Source organism: Mirounga angustirostris, unplaced genomic scaffold (assembly GCF_029215605.1).
Source record: "Mirounga angustirostris isolate CCGP_5_RB_7025 unplaced genomic scaffold, mMirAng1.0.hap1 SCAF_5, whole genome shotgun sequence".
Taxonomy (NCBI): domain Eukaryota; kingdom Metazoa; phylum Chordata; class Mammalia; order Carnivora; family Phocidae; genus Mirounga; species Mirounga angustirostris.
Genome location: NW_026991713.1, coordinates 134,808,088 through 134,835,920, shown reverse-complemented (window position 1 = coordinate 134,835,920; position 27,833 = coordinate 134,808,088). Strand labels below are relative to the sequence as shown.

Sequence of the window (27,833 nt, the reverse complement as noted above, 5' to 3'; positions counted from 1 at the left end):
TGGGAAGATGACATAAATAGACAAGACAGAACACTCAGGGGAGAGCAGGTTTCTTTTGAGGAAAATGGTAAGTTTTTCTCGGAAGAAGTTAAATTTAAGTACAGGCAATATGTCTGAGAAGATAGCAGGTAGGCGGAAGTTTTGGTTAGAACTCGAGAGAGAAGGAAAACTTAAAGTCTTCAGTCACTCACGTGGAGCGAATGTGGTTGTGTAAAGGTAACTGAGAGCCAGAGAAAGGCACCAAGAGCATCTCCATCAGGGGGCAGACAGGGCAGAAGAGGAGCCTGCAAAATGGTACATCATACGCAGGGAACTCTTGACGGCCACATCCCAGGGCACTGATACTAGTACGTAAGAGCATCTACCAGGAAACCATTAAAAGTGGAGTGGCCAGTCTGGGTCCACGCAATAAGAAGGTGATTGCACTGCAGTTTGGTAAATCTCTCAATATGACCCTCAACCTTATGCCTTCAGCCAAGGCTTTAGTGGCTATTACCCTCAGATATCTACCAGGTGTAGTGGGAGAACCAACTAGGTTCCCAGGAGCTACAGGAAAAGTTTCAAGGAAAAGGAATAACCACTTAGAGTAAAGAAAGCTGAAGGCTGAGAAAGTCTTTTGTTTTGAGGTATGATCAGTGATCTTCAAGATAAAGTCTTCAGTAGAATGGTGGGGAAGACAGATTACAAACGAGGAGTGAGCAGAAGATGAGGAGCAGGCATCAGACGTATATTCCTTTGAGCAGTTTGACAGAGTGGAAAGATCTGAGAGTATGTTATGGGGGTCACAGCATTTAGGAAAAGGGGTTGATTTTTTGAACAAGAAGGCCTGGACATGCGAGTTAGGAAAACAACAACAGCAGCAGCAGCAAAATCAATGGAGAAAGAGAGAATATACAAAGGAGATCGAAGGAGTGAGATCTCCTAGAAGGTCAGAGTCAAGAGGAGAAGGTGCAAAAATTATAAATGGCCTCAGAATGGACAGCGCTATTCCTCTGGGATGGAAGAGAACATGTGTAGATTCAAAATAAGTTTAAGGGGAAGACTGAAGAGGAACACAAGAAGTTAAAAATCAGATGGATATGATTCAGTAAAGTAAGAAATAAGGTCCTCTCCTGGCGCTTTTCAATTTAATAAACATATGAGTACATACTCTATGCCTGGAGCCATAGATAGACAGATGAACAAGAGACTCCCTGCCTCAAGTTCATATTTTCATTATCTCAGGTGACCTCACTCTTTGAGGAAGAAAAGGCAAATATCATTCCCTGTCAACCCCAGATCCACATCAACAGAATACCTAAGGGAGGTATTTTGCCAGAAGGAAAATGATCCCACATGGAAGTCTGGCAACCAAGGAGGAACGAAGAGCACCAGAGGATAACCAGGAAGGTAAATCAAAGCAAAACACCTTGTTTCAAACACCAGCAATAATAGTCAATGCCTTGTAAGGTTTAAAATAAATGGCACTAAAAGATAAGGTCACAATACACGAAGGGCAAGAAGGTAGTAAACGAGTTCTATGATTTTTTTCCATCGTCCAGAAGTAGTGAAAACACTAATGTACAGTAGATGCTAACAAGTCAGGTTTGAATGCTGTCATTTCTATGGTATCCACTGAAAGAAAAAAACAGTTTAATGAATGTTTAATAAATTGAGAGAGGAAACATAAATAATACAGAAAAATACTTGGTAACTCTAATATCATATATGGCATGTAGAGGCTTGATGACTACTCCTTAGACCTAATCCTAAAACTCACAAGTATGTGAAATGTCCATTATATTTAGGTCATCAAATATCTTTATTTATTACCGAATAAGACAGAGGTTTTTAAAAGGCAAACATAAGACACATATGTTAGTTGAAAAAGAGAACTCCATAAATTTGGATATAGGCTCCTTCAAGCATTGAAGGTTTTCTTTCGCGCTTAAAGGGCCACACAATGCACTGTTGGTCTATGTTGTATTCGGGGAAAATGACAGAGGGCACCGATCACTCCTTTCTTTGCAGAAAAAAAAAAATTTATTTATTATTTATTTATTTTTTTACTTTCCTCCAAATATTTGATCACAGCAGGTCAGAGATATAGGAATGACAATCATCCCTTTCCTTATTGTTACCCTGGAAGTCTTGGCACATCTCAGGATTAACAGGCCTCAGGTTCCAAAGGGAACTCTGGTATGAAGTTGTTTTAGTGTCAACATAGATTGAGCCCTTGGCAGAGGACCTTGGACGTAGAGTTCAAAGGGGATCCAGCCAAAAGCATTGAGACTTGAGGACCGAGCAAAAACTCACTGATGGGTGGCCTGGAAAACCACCTCTTGACAGGCATGTCTTGAAGTGTCTAGACATCATTTCTACCAAAGTGTGCTCATTGGCCTCCATGGGTGACAACATATGAGTGGAAAACAGATGGTACATCATGTGAATGGAGCTCTTGGAGGCCACATCCCAGGGCAGTGATATTAGTACATAAAAGCATCTATCTACCAAGGAAACCATTAAAGGTGAAGTGGCCAGTCTGGGTGCATGCAGTAAGAAGGTGGTTGCACTGCGGTTTGGTAAATCTCTCAATATGACCCTCAACCTTATGCCTTCAGCCAAGGTTTTAGTGGCTGTTACCCTCAGATATCTACCTAAACCAAAATCTCTGACCACGCTGAGGCCAAGAGGGTACAAATGGAGGACTAAGGCTGCAAGGTAAACACCACAGCTGAATGAGGTACCTGGAAACCATCTAACATCAGCCCAAGAGCAACACCTAAGTCCGAGTGAGCACCTTTGTAGTGTCTAGTCCACCTTAACTCCAATGATTAGTCAGACTAAACATCATGGATAATAAAAATGTGGCTGATGGTTTTAATGCATTTATAACTATTTTTGCCCATTTTAAGTTATAACTTGTTTAAAAGTGGGATAGTTTAATACCAAAAATGAATTCCTTCAAGTGTGTTTTTTAAACTTCAAATTCTTAGGCCATGCCCCCTCCAATCTCCAGAGAATCTGCATATTTTAAATTTTTTTATTTTTTTAAATTTTTAAGTAATCTCTACACCCAACGTGGGGCTTGAACTTACAACCCCAAGATTAAGCGTCACACACTCCACCCACTGAGCCAGCCAGGTGCCCCAAGAATCTGCATTTTTTTTTTCTAAACCTCTCCACTGGTTCTGATGCAGGGCTCTGCTGGCCACACTTCGAGAACATCTCCTCAAGGACGGGGAGCTGAGAGAGACCCCTTTCACCTCCTGACCCACAGGAACACAGATGCAAATTTTTGAAAGACCCAAGAATATTCTTGCTATTTGTTTGTATAAAAAGCAAACCAAGACCTTAAAGCCTATCTTTGGAAGAAAGAAAAGAATGATACTGAAATATTCATTATTTAATCAATGTACAAAATACAGACATGGGGGAAATAACATTAATAATTAACATGTGCTGTCTTACACCTCAGGAAAGGGAAAGCAAAAAGCACTGACTTTAGGGTTTCATCATCTTTTGTTGAAGAAGCAAAGAATAAAGCTAGGTTTCCATTCTAAGAAAAAAACAAAAACAAAACAAAAGAAAAGAAACATGGACATGATCCAGACGCTCAAAGGACCCCAAACCAAGGGAGTTCACAGGTAGCCGTGCTGAACCACCAGACAGGGACCTGTGAGTTCATTGTTGATACTGACCCATTTGATTTAGTGCACAGCTTAGGGTCTTGCTTGATTTGGTTTCCAGTTTCCTCCAGTCAAGGGAAATCTACCCATCAAGAGTACATAAGTCTTGAAAAGAAAGCATGACCCTTCAACTCAACACTCATTCTCCCCAGCCACATTTCCATCAGAAACTTTGCCCCATTTCTTCGTAATCCTTCTCTAGAGCGGCCAAGTCTTCCCTGGCCTCTGAGAACTCGCCTTCCTCCATGCCTTCCCTGAGGTACCAGTGCAGAAATGCCCTCTTGGCGTACATGAGGTCAAACTTGTGGTCCAGGCGGGCCCAGGCCTCCACGACGGCCGTGGTGTTGCTCAGCATGCACACGGCCCGCTGGACCCTGGCCAGGTCCCCTCCCGGCATCACCGTGGGTGGCTGGTTGTTGATGCCCACCTTGAAACCAGTCGGACACCAATCCACAAACTGCACAGAGTTCCTTGACTTCATGGCTGCAATGGCTGCATTCACATCTTTGGGGACCACGTCTCCTCTGTAGAGTAGGCAGCAGGCCATGTACTTCCCCAGCCGAGGGTCGCACTTGACCAGCTGATTGGAGAAGTCAAAGCAAGCAGCTGTGATGTCGGACACAGAGAGCTCCTCACGGTAGGCATGGTCAGCAGAGATGATGGGGGCAAATGTTGTCATGGGGAAATGTATTCTTGGATAAGGTACTAGGTTGGTCTGGAATTCAATGAGGTCCACATTCAAGGGCCCTTCAAACCGGAGGGAAGCAGTAATGCAAGATACCGCCTGACCTATTAGCCTATTAATGCTGGCGTAAGAGGGGCGCTCGACACCGAGTTTATGGTGGCAGATGTCATAGATGGCCTCATTGTCCACCATGAAGGTGCAGTCCGAGTGCTCCAGGGTGGAGTGTGTGGTAAGAATGGAGTTGTAAGGCTCCACTACAGCAGTGGAGATCCTGGGGGCTGGATAGACAGAGAACTCCAATTTCGTCCTCCTGCTATATTCTATCGAGAGCTGCTCCATTAAGAGAGATGTAAATCCTGATCCGGTGCCTCCTCCAAAGCTTCGGAAAATCAAAAATCCCTGAAGTCCACTGCACTGCTCTGCCTGGGGAAGCAAAGGACAGGTGAGACCTGGGCTACATGAACCCAGAAGCAGTGGTAGTGGGAAGACAAGAAGTTCCCCTAAACAAAGAAAACTTTCAGAAAGGACGGGTGTACCCTTATTAATGCCCCAGTAACACACACGAGTGGTTACCTCTGGGGTAGGGGAAGTGCTTTAGAATTTCACTATAAGCAAAGCATAAATATTCAACTGTCTCCAGCTGTCCTCCATGAATTTATCTGCATGTGACCTAAAGCAAGGTCTTTCTTAGTAACAAACAAAATGGCCAAATATTGAAGCAACCTACTCCCCGCCCCCCAGAAGATGAAGTACCTATCACGTCTACATCCAATCTACTAGCCGGTGTAAAAGGCATTGTATTGCTTAAGGATTATGCCAGACACCAAAATATGTACTAGACAAAGGATTCCCCAGATGCAGGTCCTTAAAGGAGAGTTCACTGACAGTAACTAGAGTAACTAATCTCCTGGTAGGATGTGCCTCCTCTTAACTTCACGAATAATGGATATTACTGGAAAAGGACAAGTGTTAGGATGCTTTGGAAGTCTGTGATAACAAGGTGAGCCATGATGAGCGGGCAGAAGCAAGAATAGAGGGGGGTTAGCCATTAAAAAGAAGGACATCCTGCCATCTGTCACAGCATGGATGGACCTTAAGGGCATTATGCCAAGTGAGATAAGTCAGACACAGAAAGACAAATACCATATCATCCCGTTCATATACGTGGAATCGGAAAATGTCAAACTCATAGAAACAGAAATTATGCTGAGTGAAATAAGTCAATCAGAGAAAGACAAGTATCATATGATCTCACTGATATGAGGAATTTGAGATTCCTCAAATGAAACAAGATGAAGCCGGAGGGGAGATAAACCATAAGAGACTCTTAATCTCAGGAAACAAACTGAGGGTTGCTGGAGTGGAGGGGGTGGGAGGGATGGGGTGGCTGGGTGATGGACATTGGGGAGGGTATATGCTATGGTGAGTGCTAGGAATTGTAAGACTGATGAATCACAGACCTGTACCCCTGAAACAAGTAATACATTATATGTCAATTAAAAAAAAAGAGAAACGGAAAGTAGCACAGTATCTGCTGTGTAACGGGGAGATGTTGGTCGGAGGACACAGACTTCCAGTTAGAAGATGAGTCAGTTCTGGGGAACTAATGGACAGCATGGTGACTTTGGTTAACAATACTGTGCTGTACGCTTGAAAGTTGCTAAGAGAGTGGATTTAAACGTTGTCACCCCCCACATACACACACAGCAACTGTCCTGTGGCCATCACTGTGCAAATATGTGTATATCAAATCATCATGTGGTACACCTTAAATTGACACGATGTTGTATCTCAATAGAGCAGTGGAATAAACCAAAATATTTCCTTCTTCACCCTTCCTATAAAACAAAGCGTCATCAAAGCCAACAGCAAGGCGCTTCCCGGCTGTGAGCTTCCGTGGGAGAGGCCGGTGGCAGTGACCCGGGGGGTAGGAACCACGGTGTTGTCTGGAAGGCAGATCCCAGGCACTCAGGTATGGCCCCCGACTAAGGAGAAAGGGGCCACTTGCCAGCTTTCGGATCCTCTCTAGCACAAGGTCGATGATCTCAGACCCCACAGAGTAGCGACCGCGGGCGTAGTTGTTCGCAGCATCTTCCTTCCCGCTGACGAGCTGCTCTGGGTGGAAGAGTGAGCGGTGCTGGCCAGCTCGAATCCCATCTGCAGAGGGGACATGAGGTCAGCACATGCCACTCCAACTGCTAGCCGTTTGCCGATTCAACTGCCAGCCCAATGCCAATTTCCCCAGTGTTGCGGTAAAGAAAGGGCCCTCAGCCGCTGAGCCGGCCTTCCTGAGTCTAGGAACAGTATCATTATTTCCAGACAAATTGAAAGTACGTTTTCCCATTGTAGACCCTTTGTTAGTTTCTTACAGCTGCTGTAACAAATTACAACACACTTGGTGGCTGGAAACAAGAGAAATGTTTGCTCTCACCAGTGGTTCAGGAGGCCGGAAGTCCAAAGTCAAGGTGTTGGCAGGGTTGGTTCCTGCCCGAGGTCTCAGGAAGAAGCTGTTCCTCGGCTTAGGGCTGCACCACTCGTGCCTGCCACCATCACGCATGCCCACCCCCCCACACACTGGGTCCCCTCTTCCTCTCATAAGGACACAGACCCCTGGAGTTAGGGCTGACCCCAATCCCGTAGGATCTAACTTAGTACACTGGCAAAGACCGTCTTTCCAAATAAAGGCATATTCTGAGGTTCTAGGTGGACACCGATTTTTAAGAGACACTCTTCAAACCCTGTGACACTCTGGTATCCTAAGGCAAGTATTTCTACCTACAAATAGCCAACTGAGTGCCGGAAAAGCAGGGAAAAGCGGACCGATCTAAATTATTACTAGTCTGCTTTAAAAAAGAGGCTTTAACAAAGAAGGTGTGAAGAGCTCGAATGCCCACCCAACTCGAATGCAATTGATACAAACGCAAGAAGCAGGGAAATTGGGGTTAAGATGCTGGTAGTCTTCAACCCAGCCAAGGGCAACTCCTGCCTGGTTTTCCTCCTTTTAAAAACCTGCTCAGCATGAGAAAATACCCAAACACAGGCGTCTCGGGCCCATGTTCTGCTCCCCAAGCCTAGAATTACCCAGATAGCACGACTCCTACAGAATCACGCATCGGTGTTTGAAGGCTAAGCAGGCTCTGGGAACGTTGCCCAGGTTACAGGCGGACACGGTGCCGCACAGTATTCAAGAGCATGTGTCCGAGAATCCATTTCCCAGGTTCACGGTTTCCTTTGTCACTTGGCTATCCAGCAGTTCCTTAGCATCCCTAAATATCAATGACCTCACCTCACATATAAGGATAACAAGACCTACCCCGCTGAGCTACTAGGAGGATTACATGAGATCATAGGGCACAATGCAGAGCCCATATGGCAACGATTATAAATAATAATGACACAATTGCCTTCAAGACATGTACCTATGCTAATACCGCATCGGCCTCATCACCAGATACCTATAGATAGTCCTAGAAGCTCACTGCCTAAGGGGAAACACTCAATTTCTAAGAAAGAGACGAGATGGCAATCTCAATTCACCTTGCTCTCCTGTCCATGACCATGAATTTCTAACCACAATTTTGTACACCTCCAAACGCTTAAATTTACTAGAATTGATTTAAAGGACTCTTAAGTAACATACACACAACAAAAAAAGTAAACAAAAAGACAAACCAAAAAAACCAAGAAAGTGGAAAGTTTTAAAAGGTGTATTTATAAACACAATGTAAGTGGGCATATAACTCTGGGTGGACTCTTTGCTTCTCACCTGCAGCTAATAAGGCTGAGTTCAAGCTAAGAAGGGAATTTCTGGAATTCTGGAAGCCTGCTTCTTCGTGGTAATGTCCAGTGGAGATCTTGAGGGTCATCCATAAATTCTTTCGGTAAAAACCACTTTCTTGGAGATCAGTGATTATAGCACTGCCATTTATGAGCACACCCAAGCTGTCCACTCTCACTTCCTGGCACTTTTTCCACTTGGCTCAGAGACGTGAGCATCTGGCCCAGCGTCCTTAACCAGCATCCTCAGGGAGTTCAATGGTATTTAAACATGATTATTTGACAGTTCCTTGCTCCCTTACTTTCAATGCTATTAGCCCCAGTCCACTGGAAATCACTCACAACTGTCCCCCCGCCAAAATCTTAAAGATGCAAAATCCTTTCTCCAACCAAACTTCCTTACTTCCCCCTTCTCGCCCATGACCCAGCTCAACAATCTTTCCAGCTTCCTGTCCCCATCGCTCTCCTACTCACACCCTGTTCCTGTTCAAGGTGCGCATTCTTCCACGCCTCTGGGAAGCCGGCAACGCTGCTCCCTGGGTCGAAGACGTTTGACGGCTCACCAGCTATTCATCCCTTCCTCGGGGATACCTCTGCACCTCACAGACATTTCAATTGTTATTAGGTTGATTTGGAGGACGCTGACATTTTTTACGTAAAAAATAATCGACCGTGGGCAATTTTATATGGCTCAACTGAACACGTGTGTTAGTGTTGCTACGACCATTTACATTTTCTTCTCCACTAGCTTATGCTACTTTTTTGTTAAAAGAGAATGGCTTTTTATTAGTTCGCAAACCTGGGGTCAAACCCAGTTCTACCTTCGATAGCTCAGCAATCTAAGGCCAGTTCCATGACCTGCCCAAGACTCAGCTTCTTCATCTGTTAACGGAGTATAGCAATAAGGTTTCCTGACACAATTGTTGAAAGGATTATAGGAAAATATCTGTGTGGTTCCTCACTAATAAACAGTAGCTTCTGTGGACTGAATGTTTGTGTCTCCTCAGGATCCATACTTTGAAGCCCTCCCTACAGTGTGGTGATGTTAGGAGGTGGGGCCTTAGAGAGGTGACTGGGCCATGAGGGTGGGGCCCTCGTGAAAGGGGTCAGTGCCCTTGCAAGAGACCAGCTGTGAGGACACGGTGAGAAGGCAGCCGTCTGCAAATTGGGAAGAAAGCGCTCATCAGACACCAACCACGCTGCCACCCTAGTCTTGGACTTCCCGCCTCCACAACAGTGAGAAGTAAATTTCTGTGGTTTAAGCCCCCAGTCGACGGTATTTTGTTAAAATGGCCTGAACTCACTAGGACAGTAGGAGAGAAGGGTTGGAAGGTACGGACATTTGTTCATCCCTATGCTCCTCTCCATTACCTAGCTGGAATAAATGTTCATTGAATTCACTGAATGATGTTAAATTCTTTCTCATCACGACCTGGAGCTCCCACCATTTTCATCTTCCACCCCTCCTCCCTTCACGTTAGCTTCACTGGTCTGCTCACACGGCCTGGCCCTGTGATCAGAGCCATGCACTTGCCACCAGCCCCACATCCCTGCCCACCCTGCCTCGCATATCATGGGCACCATCCACCCCAGCTGTGCTCTCCACCCCTTCGGGTCCACACTCAGCACACCCTTCACACTTCCCTTGACCCTCTGTCCTCTTCTCCAAATGTGCATTAAACCTCTTCTTTCTCTGAGTTCTCACACAGCATCACCCCATTATTCTAATCACAGAACTCTCAATGAACACCTTCCTCCTTACCACAAAATCCTCAGTCTCTACCTAGAGAAGGAGATGCACAACCCACCCTCTCCGTGCTTCAGGTCCCCTCACTCACTCTGAACCCTCCTCCCTCCCTCCCCTCCCTCTCTCCTTTGTTCTGCCTATAAATATCTTCAGTAGAATTCTACTCCACAATTACAACTAAAAGTCACCTTTCTTTCCTTCTAAAACCATTCGGGCTGGCTTTGAACAAGATCACCTACTTTCACAGCCTTTTAATATCATCTCTATAGGATAACTTCTCACTGAACACCTCTGGTTCCCCATCTTCTACCAGGACCAACCTGTGGACACTTCAAATTCCTCATGCCCAAATGGAACTTATCTACTCCCACAAACCTAGGTCCCCCTCTGGAATTCCTATGTCATTTATCAATCCCATTATTGAAACAGTGAAATCTGAGTGGCACCTCTGAATTCTCTCTAGAACATTCATTGACACGTAATCCGCTCCTCTGTTTTAGATGAGTGTCTCTCAAATCTATGTTCTCTTTTCCATACTCGGTCCATACATCACAAAACCTTGTAACTTTCTCCAATCCACTCTTTCTAGATCAGTACCTGGCACTTTAGCAGGTGCTAAAGAAATGTTGAATAAATTAATGAATAAATCTCTGTGATTAATGTTATTGAAGTATAGTTCTCAATCTGTCTTTTCCCTGCTCTAAAATCTTTACTGGCCCCCTATTTCCTATCAGGTTCACACCACACAAATTATTCAAGGAAATTCCATAGTCGGCCTCCACTCCAGTTTATGTCTTCTGTGACTCTGATATATCAACATCCTCCCCCTTTTCAAGCTGAAACAACATTCACAGGTATCTGAATGTGTCTTTGCTTGTGCTTTCCAGCCTCTCTCACCTGTGAACTGTTAAAATCCTCTTACCCGGTCTTCAGGACTCAGACAGAGTATCACTTTGTCCATAAAGTCTTCTCTGATCTCTTCCAGAGAGGTAAGGCTCATGCCCTCACTTCCTTCAGATCCCTACGTGTCACCTTCTCTACAAGGCCTTCCTCGGCATTCCTTAAGAAAAAGCACCTCCCACCACTCACACAACATTCCCTATCCCTGTGGCCCTGCTTTATTCTTCTCCATGCCACTGATCACAACATCAGGCACATGATTTGGTTTTTACAGGTCTGCACCCCACTCGAATGTAGGTTCCATGAAGACTCAAGAGTATATACACCTCCAATATCAAGAATAGTGCTTTGCACGTCTGAGGCTCTCTAACGTGCTGAGAAGAACAAGGAAAATCAGTGCCTTCTCCTAAAACCTGGAGCTTATGCCTTTTTGTTTGGACCAGCTCCAGATCCTCAAAACTGCCCTCTCTCTACGCTGTATTCTAGAGGATTGGGGAATTTCTTCTGGTCTCTTCCTGCCATGTATCTCTGCCCTGACTTGCTTATTAGCTTCTGATTCCAGATCCTAAGCGTCCTATTTGCTTAGCATCTCCGGATTGGTGCAAGTTAAAATATCTGCTACAAAAAAAAAAAAAAAAAAAATCTGCTACAATATTCGTAATACTGAGATGTGGCCTCTCATGCTGCTTCTTTTTTTTTTTTTTTAAGATTTTTTTTTTTTAATTTATTTATCTGAGAGAGAGAATGGGAGACAGAGAGCATGAGACGGGGAGGATCAGAGGGAGAAGCAGACTCCCCACCGAGCAGGGAGCCCGATGCGGGACTCCATCCTGGGACTCCAGGATCATGACCTGAGCCGAAGGCAGTCGCTTAACCAACTGAGCCACCCAGGCGCCCAAATAAATAAAATCTTATTTTTTTTTAATTTTTTTTTTTAAGATTTTATTTATTTGAGAGAGAGAGTGAGATAGAGAGAGAGAGCATGAGAGGGGGGAGGGTCAGAGGGAGAAGCAGACTCCCCGCCGAGCAGGGAGCCCGATGCAGGACTCGATCCCGGGACTCCAGGATCATGACCTGAGCCGAAGGCAGTCGCTTAACCAACTGAGCCACCCAGGCGCCCTATTTTTTTTTTATTTTTTAAAGATTTTTTATTTATTTATCTGAGAGAGAGAATGGGAGACCGAGAGCATGAGAGGGGGAGGGTCAGAGGGAGAAGCAGGCTCCCCACCGAGCAGGGAGCCCGATGCGGGACTCGATCCAGGGACTCCAGGATCATGACCTGAGCCGAAGGCAGTTGCCCAACCGACTGAGCCACCCAGGCGCCCCTCATGCTGCTTCTTTAGCTACATTTACCAAAATCCTCTGGGGACATATTCCACTCTGCCCAGGTTTCTGGGATACCAGATTCCAGCTAAAGTGCACAGTTGCAAACCCCCGTTTGTCTGAAACAAAAATTGAGATATCCTCTTCAGGCACTTAGAACTCAAGTCAGAAGACAACGTAACCGCCTCTCTTAGCCTCCATACGAATCTCACCTCTTCCTGAAGCCACCAATATTTCCTTATTTTTAATCCTTTTGCACCCAGCAAACACGGAAACTGCATTTAGGAGTCCTGGCCTAACCAGTTCTTACCCTCCCCCCCACCCCGTACGAACATTTTCCATCGTTTCCTTCCCATGGACATCGATCTACTTTCACCATCAGTTACTTGACCCGACCTGGTTCTGATAAGGAAATGAACTCCAATCCAGTGTGTACAGACTGCTTTTTCCAAAGATGGCCACAAGAACGTTTTCCATCTCTCATATGCTCCTAGAACCTCGCTCTTTCTACATCAAGAGGTGAGTCTCTAGTCTCTCCCTGGTTGGATCTCTGTAATGGTCTCAAGCCATCAAACAATGGCAATGAAACACTGGGACTTCCAAGCCTAGATTAGAAAAATGCCATGGACTTCTGCCTTGTGCTCATGGGATGCTTGCTCTTGGAACCGAGCTGCCATGCCATGTTTCTGGACAAGATACTACAAAGTCTGCCATTAATAACCATAAAGCTGTACTGATTTCCCCACAGTTAGATTTGTCTGGTTCCTTGCCTCTTTGGAATCATGTTCAGGTAATGCCAAATTTCAGATTCTTTGTTGGAACCTTCTAGCAACTGGCTTTCAAATCCAAGAAAAAATCTAATCTTCTGTGACAACAGATGTGTGTAGAGAAGTTAACAAGGTTTGAATTTGTTTCATCACACAGAAAAAGAAGGCTAAGCAAGTACTCCCTTTGGGTATGTTTCATGCCGATCACCTTAAGTGGTCACAAGTGAACTTCTAGATTTAAAAAATGTCCCCATGATCCTATTCAAACAGATCCATATAATCTAAGGATTCCATCCACTGGTACTGGATTTGTTAGCTTTGAGTGTGGACCTGGCTGAATGCATGCCTTACATTACCTATAACAGCGGGCTCCAGATCCATGAAGAGTGCTCTGGGCACGTGCTTCCCAGCTCTCGTCTCACAAAAGAAGGTATTGAAAGATGCATCCATATGCTCCATGTTCTCACTTTCCAGTTGATCCTTTCTACTGTTGAGAACAACGCCATCTGGCTGGATTCCATGTTCCAGGCAATAGAGTTCCCAGCAAGCATCCCCAATCTGGATACCAGCTTGGCCAATGTGGATGGAAAGGCACTCCCTCTGAAATAAGCCGGAGGAAGTTAGAACTAATAGCCTTTCTAGATAACGGGAGCTTGGTCACTCAGTAATGCTGCTCACAGTCAATAGAAACCAAGCTCGCATATGCCAACAAGAGAAATGTATGATAAGGCTAATTGAAAGTGTCTCATGGAAACCAAAACCCAGGGCACAGGTACGCAAAGGACTCCCATTTTACTGAAAGATTTCTTTCAACAACATAATTTAAGGATATTTTTTGTGTAACGGGTTAAGTGTGAGTTAAAAATATATATACATAATATACTATATATGTATAAAATCAAGCTGCCTCACCCAGAAAAATATTAGCTAGTTACCAGAAAGGAATAAAATCAAAAATCAATGTATAACCTTGACATATATTAAAACCATTGCAATTAAAGATGTTATTTTCATATCTTGAGATTTTATATTTACTATTCATATGTGCTCTAAAGAAGGAAGGATGTTCTAAGCATAAAAGTAATGGAAAATTTACCAAGGGAACATGTAATAGATTTCACAACCCAAAAATGTAAAAACTCAATATTGTAATAAAGAAGAATAATGATGTATACAAAAAATGACTTATATATAGTCCTTCATAGTAAGGGCTATCAATAAGGCAATTTTATATACATTTTAATTAAAAAAAAAAAAACTTGAGGGGCGCCAGGCTGGCTCAGTCAGCAGAGCATGTGATGCTTGATCTCAGGGTTGTAAGTTCAAGCCCCACGTTGGGTGAAGAAATTATTTAAAAATAAAATCTTTAAAAACCCAACCAAACACTTGAGATAACTAGTATATAAGTAGGCAGATGACATACACAGATGGATTATTTTTAAAAATCTAAAAATGCAAAGATTTAGGCACAAGGGCATTCACAGTATTATTATTTATAAGAGTGAGGATCAAGAACCAATCTACATTTGCTTTTGTTGGGCATTTGAAGAAAGAGTTATGCAACCCTTAAAAGTTTACCCCCAAAATTTTATGACATGGGAAAAGCTTATGATAAAAATGAAGTAAAAGTTATGCAAGTCGCATAATTGTATATAAAGTATGATATCAAATACATTAAAAAATAAGCAGAGAAAAAGATCTATAAATGCATCAAATATGGGGGCGCCTGGGTGTCTGCCTTCGGCTCAGGTCATGATCCCAGGGTCCTGGGATCGAGCCCCATGTTGGACTCCCTGTTCAGCGGGGAGTCTGCTTCTCCCTCTCCCACTCCCCCTGCTTGTATTCCCTCTCTCGCTGTCTCTCTCTCTCTCTGTCAAATAATAAATAAATAAAATCTTTAAAATAAAATAAAATAAAATGCATCAAATATTAACTGTCATTATATCTGGGCAGTGGTTTTTTTCCTTGTTTAAACTCTACTGTTTTCCATCACCCTCATCAGCCTCCACTCTCCCATCCCACGTTTAAATCACCATTCACATCTTTCTTTTTAAAGGCCAACAACCATTTTGGTCTTTTAAACAGACATGAATATGTACTCATCTAAGAGAAGGAAAGAAAAAGTTAGATCCTAAAAAACCACAAGGGCAGCAATCGTGCATCTGAATGTTGTTGGGTTCTGGTTGCCAGTGGGCATGGGACGGGTCTGGGTGGGGGGCTCGTGGGGTGAGCAGCCTGTTCTCCACATCATCGGGGCCCCGCCAGCTGTTCACCTACTGAGCTGATCGGCAGCCCTGTCCTTGTCCAGGCTGTTCTTCCCCTAGACAAGGTCTGAGATTCAACCACGAAAAGACCACTAGTCCAGGGAGGGAGGGAGCTCTGGGCGGTCACAGCCCTGCAATCCGACTTGGACTCTGTTCCAGCTCCGCCGCATCAAGCCCTCATACTTTGTCTCCTTGATTCACAAGGCTTAACACAGCCCTCTCTGCTTTATGAGGAATTCAAGCTCACTACTTGAGTAGAACTTGCCCCTTGTTTCTTCTCCATGCATTTCCGGGTCTCTCATGACAAAGGCTGTGAGCTCAATTCAGAAAGCACCTCACTCAGCACCAACCCGGATTCCAACCTCTGACCGGCACATAAAAAAAATCAAACAGCATGCACCATCATGAACAAGCTTCTAACATGCTTGTCTGCAAAGCTCGGCTTCATTCCTCCCACATCTGCTGGACTGCAAATGATCTCAGTGCGTTAGCTACTGTAATCAGATCCAAACTCCCTAGATTTAGGTAAAAATGCTGGACGGGAGGTGCATTTCATGGTTTCCCCATCATTGGACCCACTTACATGTCGATTTCTCTCACAGCACCCCCCAACTTACCGCCCAGGCCACGGGGGGTGCACATGCATTTGCTCCAAGTACTCACAGAAAAAATAATCACCAATGTGGAAAAGCAATTGCTGCTCTTCACGAGGTCTATTACCCAAGGGGCACAGATGTTCAGACATGGTCATGATACTACCCTTGTGAACCTGGCAGGAATACCTGGCCCAAGAAGGACCAATCATACCTTTCCTGGTTTGAGAAGCAGCTGAGTTTATGACGTAACTGTGTTCCAGGGCACAGAAGGCTATCTTCACCTTCTTCTCTTAGCCATTCCCTCCTTTCCAAACTGTCTGTTAAACATTAGTCACGCTGTCAGATTGTAAACTGCCCATTCAATATCAATATTATCAATCACATCACGTTAGCTGCTACAATGCCTATCTGAATTACTAGGAAGGCACAATTTTCTAATTAACTTTTTATTTTGAGATAAAGATAAGTAATAGATTGATAGGCAGTTGTAAGAAAGAATAAAGATCTCATGTGCCCCGTACCCATTTTCCCCAGCGTTAGTATCTTGCAAGATGATACAGAACAATATCACCCCCAAAATACCAAAATTTAGTCAAGCTACAGAACGTTTCCGTGACCACAAGAATCCCTCATGCAGGAAGGCATAATGTTTAAGAGCAAAACAACTTCAACATCCTTAAAATGTTGGAGAGAGAGAGAGTCCAAGGGGGTGAGAACATCGAAGATGAGAAATCAGAATGAAAAGCTGCTTCCATTAAGAATTTAAAATTCTAAGATACCAAAAACTACTGGGACTAGCACATAAGACATTAAAGGGAAAGTGGATCTTAAGAGATGATCCCCCAACAGGAATTACTGTAAGTAACTATGTTCATTGTTGTCCCCCAAGAACGAAACTCGAGAGAGGACGAGAAGATGTCCGTGAACTTTACCCTGCCATGCATTTATGAGCTTAGCAATGATGACCTGGGTCTGAAGTCCCCAGAAACTCTAAAAGCATAACTAAAAGTGAAACAACTGATTTCTACAAAAAAATCAGCACAGCAGGTTTAAAACAAACATAGAACTAAAGGAAGGAGGGGTTCTCGTTTCAACACTTCAGTTAAAAGCAGTATTTAACATGCACATCCACTAAGCTTTTCCTAAAAGCAGCAAAACCACAGATGAACAGACGAGAGCTTATCCAAATCTGCCTCAAACACAGTTACTGGAAGAAGCAAATGCCTCCTTAAAAATTTCTTCTCTTGTATTACGAATGTATTAAGGATAGTTTGGCAGGGAAGAGGGCCAAGTATGACGAGTAAGATTTGCTACAACACCGCGGCAACACTGATAAGCGCGTACGAGGACCCTAGCCACTTACCATGCTGATCTGGAGGTACCCCCGCTGGGCTGCAGCAATGACGAGCCCACGCCCAGGCAGACTTTATCACAGGGCAGGAAATGACTCCACCTGAGGGCTGCGACACCTGCTTCACTTAAAGCAGTACAGCCCCTTCTTGGTTTTTCTGTTCTCTTCCCCAGAGCGGCCGTGCGGGACCTGAACAGCCCGAGATACTCTGTGCACAACTACAGGTGGTATCCTTAGAGCTTACCCAAATCTACTTCCAACTTAAACCTGTTTTGGTTAAAAATGACAGTTGTCTTCTTAAAAAGATCCTCCTCCTGGATTAAGAATGTATTAAGCATGAATGGGGAAAGAGTAGGAGTAAAATTTGCTGCAACAGCAAACAGCTTTTTCTAGCACATAAGTACTACAAACAGCTTTTTCTAGTACATAAGTATCTTTAAGTAAGATTCAAACAATCCCTGGGGACATAGAGCAAACCAACAAAGTATCCTTTTTACCTCCCATCTCCTACTCATGCGCTTTGACCGTGACCACCACGACTTCCAAATGTATGAGGATTTTCTACATTTCGGTTATTACTAATTTTATTATTTGTTCTATTCTAAATTGTGATATTATTATTTATAACATACACCTATACCGTTATTTTTAATTATTTGAGTTAAGATCAGAGAACATACTCTAAATGATTTCTCTCTTTATATATGTGTCAAGACAACCCTGATGTTCTGCTATATGGCCAATTTTTTAAAATGTTCTGTGAATGCTTGAAAAGAATGTATTCTGTAGTTTGTTGGATGCAATGTTTTATATACACATTTCAAACTGATTGTGTAGTCTAAATGTTCAGTACTGATTCCTTTTAAAGATGTGTTAAATTTTTTCCATTATGATTGTTGATTGTTTCTCTTTCTGACAATTTTTGCTTTATATATTTTGAGGCTATGTTATTAAGAACATGTAAATTTTAAATTGTTAGATTTTCTATGGAATTGAAACATTCTATCACTTTATTTTTTTTTAAAGATTTTATTTATTTGAGAGAGAGAGGGAGAACATGAGGAGGGGGACGGTCAGAGAGAGGGGGAGAAGCAGGCTCCCCACTGAGTAGGAAGCCTGACATGGGACTCGATCATGATCATGAGCCAAAGGCAGTAGCAAGCCTGACATGGGACATCAGATCATGACCTGAGCCAAAGGCAGATGCTTAACCAACTGAGCCACTCAGGTGCCCCCACATTCTATCATTTTAAAATGACTATACCTACGAATGATTTTGCTTTAAACTCTTTATTATTGAATAGTAATATTATTACTTTAATATAGTTTTCTTGGTTAGTGTCTGAATGATGTCTTCTCTGTCATTTTACATTCTTAGAATTTAAAAACCTTTCAGTATTCTCATATTCTTGATGTGTCCTTTGTAAGCATAATGTACCTGAATTTTTTCCTTTTTATCTTTTAATTGAAGAATTTAGTCCATTACATTTAATGCAATAACTAATAGAGCTGGGTTTAGATATCTTACTTTGTGCTTTTATCTTATTTCTGTTTGTCCCCATGTTCTAGGTTATCTTTTGGCATCCTTTCTTTTGCACCAGTGAAATGTATTTAAGCCTACAGGGCATTATTGTTGTTGTTTCATAAAAATCAATGTTTTACCACTTTCTTTGCTTTTCATTCCTTCTCCCACTTTTTTTTTCTTTTACTTCTGTCTGAAGTAAATCCTTCAGAATTTCCTTGAGTGAGGTCTTTCAATTATTATTATTATTATTATTATTATTATTATTGTTTTGTGTTTGAAATGCCTTTATTTCACCCACCTTCCTGAGAGGTATCTCACTGGGTATGAAATTCTATGCCAGCATTTCTCCGAGTCCACTGGCCTCTGGCCCAGCTCCTGCCTACGAGAAGCCGTTGGTATAAAAGTTGCTCCTTTTAAAAGGTCTTTCTGGCTGCTTTAGGATTTATCTTTGTCTTTGGTTTCTTTAGTTTTACCATAATGTGTCTTTATGTGGATTTCTTTATTTGTCTGACTTTGGATTTGTTGGGACTAATGATCTGTAGATTCATGTCTTTCTTAATTTTTAGAGAGTTCTCAGCCATTATCTTTTTGAATATTGCTTTCCTCCCATTTTCTCTTTCCTCTTCTTTTTGTTAGACATTTTTACTGTAGCTTATACATCTCTGAACATCTCATATTCGCAATCTCTTTATACCTCTGTGCCACATCCTGCTTAATTTCTCCAGCTATCTTCCCCTTTATCCATTGTTTTTTGGCTTTACCTAATCTTTTTTTAAAGTCACGCACTGAGTTGTCAATTGTAATGACTATATTTTTTCGTTTTTAGAAGTTTTTTTTTTTGAAATCTGCTACATCCAGCTTTTTTTTTTGTAATTGACTATTTCCCGAAGATATCGTCCATCTTGTCTTCTATTTGTTTAGACATAGTAACTGTAGATATTTCCTAATCTAACTGATTATTCCAAAAAACAAACATCTTTGCAGATCTGTTTCCTCTGTCCGTTATTTTTTCTGATTCGTACCAACACTGGCTTTTTTTTTTTTTTTCCTTATGTACTTGTTTTTGACTGTGAGCTTCTGGTTTGCTTTGAAAACTTATTTGAAGGGAGTCTTTGAGGTCTGGGATGAACATGTTTCTCCAGAGACAATTTGCGTTTACTTCTGCAAGGCATGTAGGGGGCATTATCTGTTTAAATTGATTCACTGAAGGTTTATTTTTCAGACTATCCAAGTGAAGTGATTTTAGGTTACCTTTTCGTCTAGGGTCAGCTTGTAGTTATAACTTCTGAGAGGCAATCCCTCCCTATGTCCTGCTCTGCTCAACGCCAGGGAAAAACCTTGTCATCTCTTGGGTGTGGAGTGGACTTGCCCTTATCCTAAAAGTATTTTGGGAGTTGAACTTTATGGAGAAGGATCACCTATGAAACTGTCTTGGGTTGGGCCCTGGGCATTGAGTCGTCTCCCTTGTGCTCACTGAGTCCATGAAAACTGATTGTTCCCTGTTTGGCAAGCACCTTTAACACAAGAGGGCGCTTCTGGCCTCCACGTATCTCTCATATTTCCTCAGCAATTGGCCTCGTAATGCTTTACTATCTTACTCATCAATGCTTTCGATATGTTCGTGTGTCAGTAGGTATTTTTAGTTTCACTTAGTGGTCAAAGGGGTCCAACTAACTTATCCCATTATATTACTGGAGCTGGAAGTCCAATTGTTTATTTTTAAACTTGTTGTGGATGTGTCTCTTGTGAGGATGGTTGAGAGTCTTTGTCTTTCGGTGGGAAAATGTACTGGGTTCACATTGCTTGTGATTACCAATATGCCTGAGTATATTCTTGCCTTACTTTATGTTTTCCACTGACTATGCTTTTTTCCTTTTCTTACTTTCCTCCAGTTTGATAGATTGAATTTTCTTTGCATACCACAATTTTTTTTCTAGTGGTTTGTAAGTTGTAGCCCATTTTCCAGTACTTCTGTTACTCTCAAATTTTTCATATGCAAATTTGATTATATTTGTCAATTTATATATTATTTTAATCTTATATATTTTAGTCTTTTAGAAATCTATTACCCACCAAAACATGTTCATGCATGTGCGTGCATGCACGCACACACATATTTTCAATCTTCCCTACTTTTTAAAAAATTTTTTTAAGATTTTATGTTTAAGTAATCTCTACGCCCAATGTGGGGCTTAAACTTACAACCCTGAGATCAAGAGTAGTATACTCCACTGACAGAACCAGCCAGGCACCTCTCGATCTTCCCCTTTTAATGCAATCCTCACTTCCATTGCTTCCAAAATTGATAATATCTGGAATTTTGGTGACCAAGTGTCATTACAATAAATTTTTTGCACTAGCCATTAAAAATTATTTAGGCATAAATATAAATTGTACTGGCTTCTTTATATACTGCTGCTTCCTGTAACCTACTTATTCTCTCTCATTGGATTTGTTAGTCATGTTGCTGGATTATACATGCAAGTAATTCTTTCAATTATGTGGATGGTACATTTGATATGTTCTTGCACATCCAAAAATGTGTTCACTTTTTCTTCACCCTTACATAATAACAATTTGTTTGAATATGGGATTTTAGGTTCCAAACCATATGTCCTCAAACCTTTGAAGATATTGACCATTATTCCTCTTTTCTGATGAAAAATATTATACTGCTCTGCTTCTTTGTTCCTTGTACATAGCCTATTTTTCTCTGAAAACTTTTATGATTTTTCTCTTTATTTCTTCTAACATGAAAATTTCCATGATGTGGCTACATGTAATCTTTTTTAAATCACCTCGTTCCATGCTTGGAGGACACTTCTAATATTCAGGTCTTATTTTCTTGGGCCTGGGCTTTTTATTTGATTATTTTCTTCTCTCCGTACTGCCTGTTCTCTCTCCTGGAACTCTTGTTAGATAGAAGTTGAAACTTTTAGTTCTGCCCTTTTGACTCTATATTCTTCTTTCATACTTCCCTTTTTCTTGCTCTTTGCGTTGTATTCTCGGAAAATTCCTCAGCTAGAACTTTTGTTTAGTTAATTTGCTTTTCATCTGTGTTGGTTCTGCTATTGATGTGTCTTTTGGTTTATTTTTATTTTATTCTATTTTATGTTTTTTAAAGATTTTATTTATTTGTTTGAGAGAGAGTGAGCACAAGCAGGTGGAAGGGCAGAGAGGGAAAGGGAGAAGCAGACTCCCTGCCAAGCTGGGAGCCCGATGCAGGGCTTGATCCCAGGACCCTGAGATCATGACCTGAGCCGAAAGCAGATGCTCAACTGACTGGGCCACCCAGGTGCCCTGTTTATTTTTATTTTAAATGACCAGAGTTTTAGTGTATTTTTTTTCATGGCTGAACTGGCATCTCACGTCTCCCTTTGAAGTTCTTCTGTTTGCATTATTTACTCTCTTTCCTTGTGTTCTAATTCTTCCGCCTTTAGGATTTTGATGTCTTTCATTGTGAAGGTTTTCCTTAAATCTTTTAACAGTTGTGGTTTTGTCTTTTATCCAGTTTGTCTTAGACCTCTCTGTTTGCCAGCCTGTATGTGCTATTTTCTACAGCCTGTTTCTAGTGATAAAGGAGGAGGGTTGGAATGTACGGCCAGAGTGGCTTCTATCTGTCTTCTGCTTTAGTGTTCCCCATCTTCCCTGGAATATTCAGCTTCCTGAGGCACTGCTCCATGTTTCCAGCTCTGGGTCCCCACTCACTGCTTGAGCCTATGGGCAAGTATACTTCATAAGCAGAGGAGGGGGAAGAGGCGAATTGACTCACCAGCTCCAAATGCACCTTCCAATTTAATGGCTCCAACAAATCATTTAAACATCTTGTATCTGTTGATTTTGCACGGGGAGCTCCTTTAATCGTGTGTTCTCCAGGAGTTTTCTCCTGAATTTGTGAGTTCTACTTGCCACAGAATTTGATCTTCATAAAGTCAATCCTATCTGTCTCTATCTGCCAATAATCCCCTGAACTTTTAGGGTTCTGGTGGTTCCATATAATAAAGACAAAGAGTAAGCCAGTTCTGTTTTATAAAATCATAATCATGTTTATTTTGTTGCTATGTCAAATTTCTCCCATTGGCCCCTGATTATTTTTAGTTTGAAACAAGATAAGGGGAAATCAGATGATTTGAGTATCTCATTTCTGGTCCACCGACACATTCAGTATGTTTCATTATTTTTTTTTTTTTTAATTCTCAACCTCACTTAGAGCTATGATTAACGTAGATTTGCAAAGGAATTAGAACAAAATTAGAAAAATCTCTTCTGCAATATAACTTAAGAAATGCATCTTAGTATTAATAATTTTTTTTAGTAATTCCTTTCTTCCTTGAAAGACTAAATCCTAAAGGAATAAAGTTCCCTAAACTAATAATAATTGGAATTTCAAGTCTGCAGAAGTCTTCTGTTGTGATGGTTAGTTTCATGTATCAACTTGGCTAGCCCATGGTGTTCAGTTATTCCCCCAACCAAACGCTAATTTAGGTGTTGCTGAGAAGGCGTTTTGTAGATACAGTTAACACTGACCATCAGTTGACTTTAAGTAAACATTACCCTTGATAATGTGGGTGGGCCTCATCTAATCAGTTGAAAGGCCTTAGGAGCAAAGCAGCAGCAGAGCCTTCAGCTCCTACCCGAGTCGCCAGCCTTCCAGTCTGCCCTACTGACATCAGATTTTAGAGTGCCCACAATCACATAAACCATTCCATGAAATACATCTCCATGTAAATATGCAATATACTACTTCATTACCTCATATACATATAAAAATATAAATAAATCTCTCCTCTATATAATTCTCCATTTTTATATAAATATAGACATAAATAAAAATTTATTTATTACGAGCTCTATTTCTCTGGTAGAACCCTCACTGACACATGGGGTGGCGGTCCTTAGGTCTTGAAAGAGAGTGAAAAAAAACTTGCAAGTATAAAAGTGTGGTGTGTATGGTTAGGATTCCCTATCTTTACAAAGTTCCTCTCTTAAGTATTTTTTTAATACAGGCCAGTTAACTCACTGGCTAAGTGATTGAGAAAAAAGAAACCTTCTAAGCAAGAAATTCCTGTTCAACAAAAATTCTTCAGCTCTGAGAAATAATTCTGACTGATATTCTGACATTTCTGAGGGTATCTTTGCTAATTCTCTGTTGGCAGCCCTGGCGGCCACAGCCAGAATCACTTTCCATTGTCATTCCCACCCCCACGGTGCCCACATCCCTACCTTCCTCCCTCTCCTCCCTCCTCCCCCACGACTAACATAATTCGGTACTTTGAAACTTCAATGGCCTCCTCCCAAGATGGTCTAAGCATAAAAGCAATTTGCCTCAAACTACTTCCAATTAATTGTGCTCCTGGCCACACATTTTTCTTCCCAAGTTCCATTCTTTTTAAACCCCCCAGCTGACATTCCAGTTTCCAGTTTTACTGTTTTTCTCCTTGAAATATTTAAAAGCAAACCAAGATCATAAATAGATGATAGATAGAGGCAAAAAAAAAAAAAAAAAAAATGAACAACATTCCCTTCCCCTACACACAAACACACATGATAGATTTTAAGAAACAACAAACCTGATTTCAAATAGTCTGCCCTGTTGTGCATATAAATACTCTTCTGCTGGTCAGATAGATGATTGGACGTTTTCTTCATCAAATATGTTTACCATCAGAGTAACCTTCCCATTGGCAGTTTAAGAAAGCACAGCTTTGGTATCTTTAAGACATTCTTCTCATTCTGATTTTTCTGCAAAACATGCGTCTGAGGGCTTGGGGAAAGAACTGAAGTATCCGGCGTGCAGAGGGGTCAGGCAGACTGTTGGAATTGGCAGAATAAAAGAAACTGCATTCCCAGCATTTTCCCTCTATAACCCCACTTACATACAGCACATACTGTATGACCTTACTGGTTGCTGAAACAAGCATGATATATACTACTTGGTGAGTAGTTTTACAAAAAGAGAGTTTGATCTATGTAGAGAATGTAAGAGAATGGGTTTTAGAATTATTGATTTGTGTACTAATTTGTATCAGTCTACTAGTTGTTGAAATAATCTTTGAGAGAGACCCCCCCCAAGATAATATTTGTAAATCTGTGTTTGGGTGGAAACCAGCTCCTTAGGGGTTCCTGGCTGGCTCAGTGGGAGAGTATGTGACTCTTGATCTCAGGGTCAAGTTCAAGCCCCCCCGTTGGGTATAGAGATTACTTAAATAAATAAACTTAAAAAAAAAAAAAGCTCCTTAGACAGCATTTCTGTACCGTTTTACTCTAACTGCTGCAAAGCAATACTTTCTTCTTTAATTTTTGGTGGAGGATAGGATAAGGTAGAATATCTCAACATGATTCTTATAACACAAGAATTTTTCCTGTGTTATAAATGTAATTCAAGTTCAGCATCTCATGATGTAAAAAATTATGAACTACAAGAAAGTAAAAAAGAATTCAGTACTCATAGTCTGACTACTTAGAGATATTTTAATATTGATTGCATCTTCTTCCTCTGTTCAATCTCTTACAATTCATAACTCAGAATATACTGAATATACCTCTATATTCCATGTTTTTATTTCAAAATTACAGTACTTATCCTAGTATACACTTCATAGTTAATTTTTATTAGCTGAAAATATTCTTTCCAGTGGATCAACTATAATTAACCATTTCCCTACCATTTTTTATTTAGACTGTCTTTACTTCTGATATTATAACATCAGTGCCATTAATATCTTGATGTTGTAGGGAAAACAAAATTTCACTTCTACCCTCTCAGGGTGTCCGGGTGGGGATGAGAGTTAAAATGACAGAATAGAGATTAACAGGGGAAAAGCAAATACATTTTCACATGTACACAGGAGCCCCAATAGGAAAATGAAGACCCAAAGAATTGGCAAAACCTTACTTAGTGCTTTTATCCTAGGTCAGATGAAAAGAGGCAATTGGGGAAAAAGTAGCTGAAATATACGAGGAGACCAAAGGAAGGTAAAAGTTACCTTAACAAGTGCTGTTTCTACAGAATTCTCTCTCCTTGGGCTTCCTCCTAACCCCCCAATCTCTGTTGATAAGAATGTTTCTTTCTTCATGGTACAGGGAGGGCAGCTTTCAACATGGAAGTTTTATCCCCAGCTTTCAAGAAAAGGGGAGATCAGAATGCCCTTTTTGCGACTGGTGTTTTTCAAGTGCCTAGAGCGCAAAATAACCCTCGTGCCATATTCCGGGGTGGCACATTCCGCCAGCCCTCGGGGCATATACAATTCTATTCCTTAGGATAGATCTCTCCGGAAATGGAATTGTAGTGTCAAAGGGAGAAGCTATTTGTTAAGCCTTTGACACATGAAAGACAATACTAAAAATCAAAGAATGTGCTATTTAACGATCGTCTTTTTTGTTTGAGAAGGTCCTTTACTTGATGATGTGCTTTTCGCCGCTTTCATAAACTTAGAGGATGAAGGCACCTTCGCTCCGTTTTGCTAATGAGGGGCTCTGTCTCCCTAGGACGACTCACGATCAGATTTTAGTGGTTTCCTAGAGATGGCCCGAGAACACATTTCCATTACCTGTGGTAACTGGGGACTTATCTCACATGAAGAATTTAGCGTGTATGTGGCCAACCACCAAATCTTAGCTTAGGTCATCACTTTCAATCCCTCTTCTCCCCCAGTACTAAGAAAGACCTCATGTTTCCCATTCGCCCTGGCCTGTGGCGAAAGTCCTAATGAACGGTGAAGTAGGAATCAGGCCTTGGGGATTTAGAAATGGAGTCTGAACTAAATCCAAGGCCGTCCACTAATGTGCAGGGCTGTCACCCTCCACCACCCTGCCTTTCCAGCCTCGACTTCAGCGCCAAAGGGGCGGGACTTCACGTTTCCGAGCAACCGCCTGCTGTCTCCCGATTGGCTGGCCGCCGCACGGCCGCCATTTTCAAACCCCGGAAGATGGCGGCGTTGGTGGCGGCGCCCTCCTGACAGGAACTGCTCTCCGGGCAGAAGCGGTCGGGCGCGGTGCCCGTCCCAGCGGGTCTCCCGGGCACCCGGCCACCGCCCCACCCCCACCCCCCTCCGCGCCATGGAGCCCGAGCTGGCGGCCCAGAAGCAGCCCCGGCCGCGGAGGCGAAGCCGCCGGGCCTCCGGGCTCAACGCGGACGGCGCCGGGGGACCTTCGGCCGACACCCCCAGGCCTGAGCTGGACGGCGGGTAAGCGCGGGGGGCGGCAGCGACGTGGGGACCCGGGCGTCGGGTCCGAGGCCGGACGGGGAAGGGGGGAGAGAGGGGAGGGACGCGGGGAGGTGCGAGCTGCTCACCCCCCTCCTCGTCCTCCAGACCTTCCTCAGGCAGGGGCGCGCGCTCTTTACTCACCTCTCCATCCTCCTCCTCCTCCTGTTCTTCAGGTGGGGGCGCGGGCTGCCTACCCTCTTCCTCCTCCACGTCCTCCTCCTCCTCCTGGCCTTAGCCGAGGGCGCGGACTGCTGACCCTCCTCCTCCGGGCCCTTCTCAGGCGGGGCGCGGGTTGCTCCCCCTCCTCCTGCTCCTCTCTTCCTGCACTTCTTCCTCTTCCTCCTCTGGCGGGGGCGCAGGCTGCTCCCGCCCCTCCTGCTCCCGCCTCCCCCAGGCGGCAGGGGTGGGGGGCGGCGCAGGCGGTCGGAGGTGGTGGGTGGGTTCTTCACCCGCTGCCGGGCCACGGCTGCCGCGGGAGCGGGTCCTAAATGCGAACCGGGAGCCTGGAACTGGCCTGTAGCCTGCGGGCGCCGGGAAGAGCCTTCGTCGCTGGAGCCGGACGACTTGTAACAGGCACGAAACTTTTAGCCTGAAAGCGAGCGTTCACGTGAACTGTCTTGCGGGACGCCAGCATTCTTGTTTTCGAGAACTGGGCACGTTGGGGAACCGAGCACAGCTCCCGGTTCCAGCCTCCCGGGTGAAGAGATGGCGGAGGATGGCCGCTGACTTTTTCACTGTTAACACATTTCACCTTCTGTCTCGTGTGTCTGGAAAGGGTGGGCACTGGAGGGTTTCAGAAGGCTGTGTCTGGAAGAGGAGCGCTGTAAGGAAGTACTGAGAACTTCGCTTTCGCATCACACTGTTGGAGGTGGCAGGGTCCAATGACTGCGTGTCGGACCTTTCATCTCTAAGGCTATGTTCTCATCTGTACCATGGGGACTATAACAGTACCCCTTCCATGTGGTATATATATACAATGGAATATTATGCAGCCATCAAAAGGAATGAGATCTTGCCATTTGC

At 43.0% G+C, this 27,833-nt stretch overlaps 2 protein-coding genes across 3 annotated transcripts in view; one reads left to right on the top strand and one right to left on the bottom strand.

The window, feature by feature from the left end:
- Positions 1-1,768: 1,768 nt before the first annotated feature.
- On the bottom strand, positions 1,769-27,459 carry TUBAL3 (tubulin alpha like 3). Of its 2 annotated transcripts, XM_064592118.1 has the most exons (5): positions 26,952-27,459; positions 24,174-24,345; positions 13,224-13,467; positions 6,358-6,510; positions 1,769-4,772 (listed from the first exon to the last, which is right to left on the bottom strand). In XM_064592118.1, exons 3-5 carry the CDS (start codon positions 13,324-13,326, stop codon positions 3,832-3,834), a joined length of 1,197 nt encoding a protein of 398 aa, XP_064448188.1. In that variant the 5' UTR covers positions 13,327-13,467; positions 24,174-24,345; positions 26,952-27,459; the 3' UTR covers positions 1,769-3,831. The 2 variants fall into 2 exon arrangements, with proteins under 2 accessions (XP_064448188.1, XP_045730442.2); XM_045874486.3 differs by lacking the exon at positions 24,174-24,345 and having other exon boundaries at positions 1,770-4,772.
- NET1 (neuroepithelial cell transforming 1) overlaps positions 26,534-27,833 on the top strand; it is a 60,651-nt gene continuing 59,351 nt past the window's right edge. Inside the window, exon 1 of the mRNA XM_054507383.2 lies at positions 26,534-26,789. Within this exon, the coding sequence (XP_054363358.1) occupies positions 26,662-26,789 (128 nt within the window). The 5' untranslated portion in view covers positions 26,534-26,661. The remainder of the gene's footprint in view (positions 26,790-27,833) is intronic.

What these genes read in the sequence shown, in the direction of transcription:
- TUBAL3 (XM_064592118.1), bottom strand. Translation starts at nt 13,326, where the DNA reads ATGGAGCATATGGATGCATCTTTCAATACCTTCTTTTGTGAGACGAGA. An exon ending in TCTGGAGCCCGCTGTTATAG is followed by an intron (nt 6,511 to 13,223) that starts GTAATGTAAGGC and finishes TCCCCTCTGCAG; the next exon opens with ATGGGATTCGAGCTGGCCAG. An exon ending in GAGGATCCGAAAGCTGGCAA is followed by an intron (nt 4,773 to 6,357) that starts GTGGCCCCTTTC and finishes TTCCCCAGGCAG; the next exon opens with AGCAGTGCAGTGGACTTCAG.